The 9,834-nt window shown below is 24.7% G+C and overlaps 2 protein-coding genes across 2 annotated transcripts; both read left to right on the top strand.

Annotated features, from left to right (window-relative positions):
- Window positions 1-410: 410 nt before the first annotated feature.
- PVVCY_0401880 (alpha tubulin 1, putative) lies at window positions 411-2,460 on the top strand (the record flags this gene model as incomplete). The annotated part of the gene is made up of 3 exons (XM_037634977.1): window positions 411-472; window positions 892-1,012; window positions 1,282-2,460. The coding sequence occupies 3 exons, from the start codon at window positions 411-413 to the stop codon at window positions 2,458-2,460; spliced, it is 1,362 nt and encodes a 453-aa protein (XP_037490165.1).
- Window positions 2,461-3,727: 1,267 nt separating this feature from the next.
- PVVCY_0401870 (LCCL domain-containing protein) lies at window positions 3,728-8,496 on the top strand (the record flags this gene model as incomplete). The annotated part of the gene is made up of 2 exons (XM_008627655.2): window positions 3,728-3,925; window positions 4,270-8,496. The coding sequence occupies 2 exons, from the start codon at window positions 3,728-3,730 to the stop codon at window positions 8,494-8,496; spliced, it is 4,425 nt and encodes a 1,474-aa protein (XP_008625877.2).
- Between the last annotated feature and the right edge of the window lie 1,338 nt (window positions 8,497-9,834).

Genomic DNA, 9,834 nt, shown 5'->3' with positions numbered 1-9,834 from the left:
TATGAAAAAAAATATATTGCATAAAATACTAGCATTAGCATATTTGTGAATTTTTTTTTCTTTTTTTACTTCAAAAAATATTGTTATTTTGATTTTACATACACAATTTAAATAAATCAAATTGAGAGTATTATATTATTTTATATATATGTGTGAGCTCTCAACCTCAATGTTTTAAGTATCCATAGCAATTTTTTACAAGCAATTAATAAATTTTGCCCGAATTAAAAAACATTACAAAGCACAAAAATTAGAACAAAATATAAATAAATATATATACACATATAAACAAATAGATATAGGTATAATACCATTAATTAACATATTACCACATATTTTATTTACTGTTTTATATTTTATTTTTACTATATTTTAAAAACAATTGTTTATTTTATAATATCCAAGTAAAAATGAGAGAAGTTATAAGTATACATGTAGGACAGGCTGGTATTCAAGTTGGAAACGCATGCTGGTAATTAAAGACATTATAACACTTTTCTACATTCCCTTTTTAATATTTTTCATTTCCACATTGCTTTATATGCATATTTTTTATTTTATGTTGTGTAATATTTTTTACTGCCATGAGACGAGGATGATACGATTAAATCTAAACCATGCTTACATTCATTTTATTTTATAATGTGTAAAAGTCTATATTTTACACACTTCCCCATGCATTTACTATTTTGATGTTGTTATTATTGCTCTACTGAGTATAAAAAATGTCTTATTATCAATATGCTTTATATTTATAGAGAACATTTCTGAATAAACATATTACTACATCGTTGTATACTTGTAAACATTTTTTTGTAACTCATTATTATTGTCACTGTCATTTTTGCTATTATATATGTATTTACAAAATTGTAATTAATTTTTCTTTAGGGAGTTATTTTGTTTAGAACATGGTATACAGCCCGATGGTCAAATGCCTTCTGATCAGGCTGGTAGAGCAAATGATGACGCTTTTAATACCTTTTTTTCAGAAACCGGGGCCGGCAAACATGTAAGGGAATACGAATTATATATATTTCTATGAATCAAAAAGGATTCAAACTTCTTTCTACAATAAATAATGAATCTTTTATATACTGTGATTATTATTTTGTTCATATTTTTACTTTACTTATTATTTCAAGAAAATGTTTCAACTATGTGGGTCTACGTTGTTTTTTTGTTTTTCATGAATTATTTAATACCACATGCATGTGAGTGCCTTTTTACCCAATTTTATAAATACATTATACACACATATATATGGCCATTTTTTAACAGGTTCCACGTTGTGTTTTTGTTGACTTAGAACCAACTGTTGTGGATGAAGTAAGAACAGGCACATATCGCCAGTTATTTCACCCTGAGCAGTTAATATCCGGAAAGGAAGATGCAGCAAATAATTTTGCAAGAGGCCACTATACAATTGGTAAAGAAGTCATAGATGTCTGTTTGGATCGAATTCGAAAATTAGCTGATAATTGCACAGGATTACAAGGATTTTTGATGTTTAGTGCTGTTGGAGGAGGCACTGGAAGTGGGTTTGGATGTTTAATGCTAGAAAGATTGTCAGTTGATTATGGAAAAAAATCAAAGTTAAATTTTTGCTGTTGGCCATCACCACAAGTTTCAACTGCTGTAGTTGAGCCATATAACTCAGTTTTATCAACCCATTCATTATTAGAACACACAGATGTAGCTATTATGTTAGATAATGAAGCTATTTATGATATATGCAAAAAAAATTTAGACATAGAAAGACCCACTTATACAAATTTAAATAGATTGATTGCACAAGTTATATCATCATTAACAGCTTCATTACGTTTTGATGGCGCATTAAATGTTGATGTTACTGAATTTCAAACAAATTTAGTACCATATCCACGTATTCATTTTATGTTATCATCATATGCCCCTGTAGTTAGTGCTGAAAAAGCATATCATGAGCAATTGTCTGTATCAGAAATTACAAACTCGGCATTTGAACCAGCAAATATGATGGCAAAGTGTGACCCTAGGCACGGAAAATATATGGCTTGTTGTTTAATGTATAGAGGGGATGTAGTACCTAAGGATGTAAATGCTGCTGTTGCCACTATAAAAACAAAAAGAACTATTCAATTTGTTGATTGGTGCCCAACTGGATTTAAATGTGGTATTAATTATCAACCTCCAACAGTAGTACCAGGTGGAGACTTAGCAAAAGTTATGAGAGCTGTTTGTATGATCTCTAACTCTACTGCTATTGCTGAAGTATTTTCAAGAATGGATCAAAAATTTGATTTAATGTACGCAAAGAGAGCCTTTGTTCACTGGTATGTTGGTGAAGGTATGGAAGAAGGAGAATTCAGTGAAGCTAGAGAAGATTTAGCTGCTTTAGAAAAGGACTATGAAGAAGTCGGCATTGAAACTAATGATGGGGAAGGGGAAGATGAAGGATATGAAGCAGATTATTAAATTAATTTCTTATCATTATAATGGTGAAAAAATTAAAAAAATATATTAGATGTCTAAGGATGTACATATATGTATATGTGCATTTTATTTTGTAATCTCTGAATTACAAACTAGACAACAATTATTATACACACATACCTATCCAAAAACATCATAAAACAAATATATATATGCATGAGCAAATACTTATAGCAACATAAGCTATAATATATTAAATTCATAATAACATAGGTATATACCATAATTATTATATATTTATACATTACATATTTTTATTTTTTTTTTTCTTCCTTTTTTTTTTTGTAATGCAACAATTTTCAATTAAAAAAAAATTAAATATATAAACAAATAAAAATTTTTAATCAGTAAAAATATTTTTTCCCTATATTTATTTATAATGCTACTATATTGCAATGTTTATTTCTACATATATGCATTTGTGGACATATAATATTTATTTATTTATTATTTTACGCATATGTATATATTATGTATGTGTTGCTAATTCCACGACAATGTATTTCACAAATATTCATTTGAATCAATATATTTATTTCTGTTGGAATATTAAAAAAATTAATTTTATTAGTTTAATAATTTAGGAAATGTATAAATATATATAAGGTATCAGAGAAAATGAAAATTCATAAAATAAAAAAACTATATAGTATATTTTATCATACTCATGAAATTATGTACGCATACGCTGTGTGAGGATATAATTTATAAAATTGAAAAAGGCGTTGCATGTATTTATGTTGGTATTACGACAACATATCTGTCCATATTAATTTTTTAGGCATTTTATTTTACTATTGTTTATTATTATTACAATTTTAGTTTCCCTCTCCTGCATCTATAATAATATTTAATAATATGTGAAAATAAATTTGTGTAGATACACATGGAAATATGGATATTCTTCTCTATAATAACATATATTTCGGTAAAGGAATTTAATTTTTTTTATGCTTAAAATATTGTATCCTTTTGTATATAAAATAACTTCTACATATTGTAAGACATAAATAAATCTATAATAAAACATTGTCTTATATTTATTTAGTTTGTATTTGTTTTATTCCTATGCTTAAATTTGTTTATTTTTTGCTTCTAAACTTTTTGTTCATCCTCATTTCGTTCTAGGATTTTTTTTTGACTGGATAATTTTAATTAATTATGAATTAACATTATTATTAATATTGCTAATTTAATTATCTTTTTGATATAATTTTAAAAAGAACAAACAAAAGCGTTTATACACAATATGAACACTTATTATTTTTTAGCAATATGTTTTTTTGTTTTCGCATATATGTGTGAATGTAGCACCAATGATTATACATTCAAAGAAATATTTTTAAAACATAAAGGATCTTATTGTTTATATCCTGAAAATGCTATAGATAATACCAAATTTGACATAGCCTTAGATGAATGCGATAAAATAGCGCATGAAAATGAGGTAAATAAAATATTTTATAAGATCCCCTAATATATTTATATATTAATTTCTTTGCGTATTTGCGTTATTGTAAATATGTTAAAATAATTTAAATTAAAATTACACACTTTTACCAAATGCTATAAGCACCGATATTTTGTTTGTTTATTAACTTAAATAGACGAATTATTAACGATGTAAAAAATAAATAATTTTTCATGTTTTTCAATTTGATGGATTGTTAATTCATTTACAAATAATATTATTACTATAACTCCTTTCCTTTCTATTCTTGAAATAAAAAAAAATAACAATTTGAACAGCTATTCCAAAACATTCATCTAATTTTTTTTTTCCTTTTTTAGGGAAAAATATCTTGGTTCCTTTCTCCTGAAGGAAAATTGAGAACCAAAAACGGATTATGCTTAAAAACCCACAAAAATTTTTTAGTAGTTTCAATATGTTCCCCTAATAATGATGAAAAATCAGAACTATGGAGTATAGATCATGAAAAAAAACTAAAAAACGAAACCGATGATTGTGCGCAGCTAGCTGGAAATAAAATATTTTCATTTAAATGTAATCCATTGTCTACTAAGGAATTTGAAATTGTACCATTTTCCATAGATGAATTAAATTTAATGAAAATAAGACATACACATAAAAAATTAATAAATGTGAACCCAAATACAAATGTAAATAAATATGATACAATAATTAATGATTATGATCAAATAAAAAATAAAATAGATAACATATTAAATACAGAAAAAGAAATGAAAAATGAAAAGGAAAAAATAATCAATTTGATAAATGATATAAAATCATTAATAACCATAACGTCTCCTTTAAATAATTATGGGAATGGCGCGTTAATGTATATATACGATATTAATGATATAGATAATACTAAAAGCTTACTACAAGTACCATTAGATAGGTTAGAGCTTGATCAAACAACTTTAAATGAATTAGGAATTGAAAATAAAAATGTAAAAATTATAATACACACTTTTCTCAGTATACCAAAGAATAATTACTATACATTTGTGGCAAAAAATGTTACAGGAAATTTAATAGTTAAATTAAATGGTAATAATATATTATACATTCAGAATGCACAACATAATGAAACTATTACTAGCGAGGTTTTATATTTACCAGGAAACATCTTACTTCCATTATATATTGAAATAGCATCTACTAGAGAAGAAAAAATATATAAAAATAGTTCTGAACAAAAAAATATATCCTTTTCCTTATTTTGGAGTAGTAAAAATATCCCTGAACAAATCATAAATTCGTTATATTTTTACATGACAATATTTGAAAAAAGTTGCTATAAACCATATCAAAAAAAAATATATTGTTCGACAACATTTGAAAGTATAGCGATTAAAAATCAACCATTTCATTTCTTATGTCCATCTGGATGCTTACCAAGTGATAAAACTGATCAAAATTCTTTAAATTCTACCAAAAGTGATACTGAAAATCCTGAAAAGGCAGGCAAAAATGGGAGGTGCCTGAATCTGAAGGCAAAAATATGCGAATCCGCTGTGCAATCAAACTTTTTATCCAATGAAACAGAAGGAATCGTAAAAATTATAGTAAAAAGTATACAAAACGAATCAGGAAAATATGAAGACTGTGGTATATTATTACCAAACGATACGTATGATAATTCATTTAAAGGAATAACAGACATAAAATTAGTTGATATGGATGATTTTTTTACAAATTTTAATTTGAATAAAGATATTTATCTAGGTTATAAAGGCATCGTAACAGATGATAAGCATTCTCTATTAACAAAAAGAGACTTGTCTAAAAGATATATTTCAGATATAGATATAAATTGTGATAATAATATAAAAGATGATTATGAATTTAAGTCTGGTTCATTTGTAGTAAAAAGAATAAAATCATCTGATCTAAAAGATGAACAAACTAGTATAGTAATAGACACATTTGCATTGTTTGATAAATATAGCACCAAAAACACTGATGAAAAAAATTCGAATATCCCTATAAATTTTCCTGGGTGGACACGAAAAATTTGTAAAAATATTCAATTATATATTAAATATGGAAAGATAAATACTGTTATGGATTACCCCTCTTTACTATTATCATGTGATTATACGTTTGAAAATATTACGCTTGATAATAATCAACCCATAGTTGCACGATGCTTACCAAATTGTTTTAATCAAAAAAATGATATTTTTGGTTCTTATATTTATGCGCCACATTCCCCAATATGTAAATCTGCTATACATTCTGGTATTATTACAAATTTAGGAGGTTTGATCGAAATAACAAAGCTTACAAATATTACTCAGTCCTTTAGCACTACAATTGATATCACTAGAAATGGCATTAAAGCTATTATAACGGATAATAAAAACAAGGACTCCTATTATTTAACAAAACCAAATGGATCAATATGCAATTATCCAACTACTTATTATAATAGAAATCAATCCATATCATCACAAAAAAATAATGACCTAAATAAAACATCTCCTGTTTTTATCCAATTAAATTCACATGCATTCAAAATACCTCCAGTGGTTTTGGTTAATAAAAATCATGCCGTTTTACAAAACCAGTTGTATAATATGCACAATTGGTATAACACCGAAAATTATAAAAAAGAAAATAAATTTATACCCTCTGAAAATGAGAAAGAAACACCAATTCAGAACAAAATGAAAGAAAACAAAACTAATATCATAAACCCCGGTTCAGACACAAATACAAATTTAGAAAATGAAATAAAAACATTTGAGAAAAATTACAATAAAGATCAATTTAAAGTTTTGCAAAAAAACAATCAAAATATATTTTCTAACTTATTTAATAAAAAAAACAATATCAGTAATTTCCATAAAATACTAAAGGATATAAGAATAGAACAAAATAATTATGATTCTTTTCTTAACCAAGTGCAAGCAGACAATTTTACATTAATCAAAAAATTTGATATTATTACGGCAAAAAAAAAATATATCATAGAAAACTTACAAAAATCTTTAAAAAATATTAAAACCATGACAGTTAAAACGTTTGAAGAAATATATGATTCCGAAAATGTTAATGATAATTATTATATAATGGATAATAATGATGCTGAAAATAATCACACCAGTAATGAGGTGAATAATAAAAATATTCCATCAAATTGGAGAATTGAAAAATACACAGACGGGAACTATTTCTCATCTATAACAAACGATAGTGCTGCAAAATCGAACCACCACATATATGCATCTTATGTACTTTATAAATATATTAAATTGTCTAGAGGGTTTATATCTTTAGATGTAAAAATACCATACGAAGGGAATTTTGGAATTATTTTTAAATATAAAGATTTTAATAACTATGCCAATTTTATTATTAATAAAAATGAAATATATTTTATTGAACTAATAAATGGCGTTCAAAGTGAAAAAATAAATTATCAAAAAATTAATAACTCATTTAGACAATTAGGAAACTGGACGAAAATATTTATCGAATTTGGTAACAAAAATGTTAGAGCATACATAAATAAAACATTTGGAGCTGGATATAAATCGGAAAATAATTTACACGGATTATTAGGCTTTGGAGTAAATAATTCAAAAGAAAAAATATTTATAGATAAATTAGTTATAGGTTCTTTAGACCAAGCTAAGTATTATAAGGAAAATATGTATGATCAGGCACACATTGTAAATATGGAACAAAGCTTACAAAAAAAGAAGTTAAAAGGTAGGGCAAGCATAGACGAAGTAAATGGTACGAAAGTTGGTGACATTAACATGATTAGTCATAATTTTAATAATGATCAGATAAATGGTAATGAACCTAGCAACAATGAGCCCTTAGTAAACTCATGCAAACCATATCAAGAAAATTTCAATGTTCCTCTCGAATATAATTGGATTATACCTTTGCAGTCTTTTTGGAGGGTTCAAAAAAATTTTGACCTAATTCCATTTTTTGGTTCAAACACAAATAAAAGTAACTATACAAAAATTGCTAACTGCGATAATCTAAAAAGCAATGAATACAATCAAAGTGTGAATGAAGAATGTAATAAAAAATTAAAAAGTGAAGAAAATTATTTATATGGGGCCCAAAAAAATACTGAAGATAACTTGGTTATACCATCTATTGTGCTTTTAAAAAAAGACAGAATATGCACTAATATAGTATCATATACATTTAGTTCATCTATTTCTTTAAAACCATTTTCAAAATCAGGAATCGTTTTTAGGGTTTTATCATCAGATAATTTCTTATCAGTTATATTAGATATTTCAGATCAAACAGGAAAATTGTATCTTTTAAAAATCTCAAAAGGAATTCCATATCAATTAAATACAACAACACATATACCAATCAATCACGACACTTGGTATAATTTAGTATTATTATATAACGGATCAAATATAAATATTATGTTAAATGATGAAAATGTTTTTAAAACACAAATTAATGAGTCTACATTAAATAATAATTTAGGGAATGCTGGACTAATCGTTTTAAGTGGAGAATCGATGTTTAAAAACATTTTATTTATTCCTCATAAAATTTAAAAAAAACAATTAAATGGGTTTCAAATATAAAAGAGAAAATAAAATTAAGCGAATATTAACTTATAAAATGTCAATTTTCCTAAATTCATAACTTTTTAACAAATTAACTAAATTATATATTATGCTACATTGATATATCTACCATTTCATAAATTTTTATGACAAAAAAAGTATATTTCAAAGATAGAAAAAACGTTGTCTATACAATTATAACTACTTGATTACAAGTGTAATTGCTTTTCTTAAAATATATTTCTTTTACGATTATTTTTTTGTTTTTTACGTATCAATCAAATTAATTCATTACTAATTAATGCTTACATGAAAATATAATATGTGAAATTTATTGTTTATTTTGTTTTGTTTTTTTATAATTCCCCTTTTAATTGGAGGATGACTACCCCTATATATAAATATGTTATATTTAATAATGTTTTAGAATAAGTAGCCTCATTATAAACCATTTATTTTTTTTTTTTTAATTTAAAGGCCTCAGTATTTTTGAAATTTTTATTTTATAAACTTTAAAGGGTTTAAAAAGGGTTGAAAAACTTTATACTTTCCAATTCAAGCAATTATATAAATAAATAGTATATTGTAAATATATATGTTTTTAAAGTATGTAAAATTAATAATATGCCCTTTTGGAAAATATATAATATTTTTTCCAGTGGGGGCATATATAAAAATACCCCTTATAGTACCGGCATTATTATTTTTTAACAGAATATTTACATATATAATGGGCTATCTCCTATAATTATTTTTCTTTACAATAATATAAATATAATAGCACGTGGCCCTCAAAATCCATATAAATATTATACGTAAGTTTCATGATATAAAAAAATAATTGCCTTAAAATCGTGTTTTTATCATATATTAATATGTACACTTATGAATAAAATCGGGGATTTAAAATATGTTGAGAAATGTTAATATAGGTTTCAATATATTTTCGGATTTACGACTATTATAAAATTATATATAGTATTATGTTCCTTTTCCAAATTAATGTACAAAAGAAAATACCATATATTTTATGTCCCCAATGAAATAAATAATATATAAATAGCACATAAAACGTATATAAAATATATATTTTAAATAATATTATGTATATGCTATAGTGCTAATACAATGACGATTTTTTTTAATTCATGTAATTTAGGAACTTAATTTTTTTTATATAAATCTATGTTAATATAAACATATTTTTAGCAACCTGTAGAAAAAAATAAAAATAAAAACATTAGGAAAAAATTAAAGAAATTAATTATAAAATAAAAACACAAAAATAATAAAAGAAAAAGATCAAATATATAGAGATATATAGCA

Source organism: Plasmodium vinckei (assembly GCF_900681995.1).
Source record: "Plasmodium vinckei vinckei genome assembly, chromosome: PVVCY_04".
In the NCBI taxonomy this organism is placed as follows: Eukaryota; Apicomplexa; class Aconoidasida; order Haemosporida; family Plasmodiidae; genus Plasmodium; species Plasmodium vinckei.
Note: the sequence above shows the minus strand (reverse complement) of the source record. Positions and strands in the feature narration are given on the sequence as shown.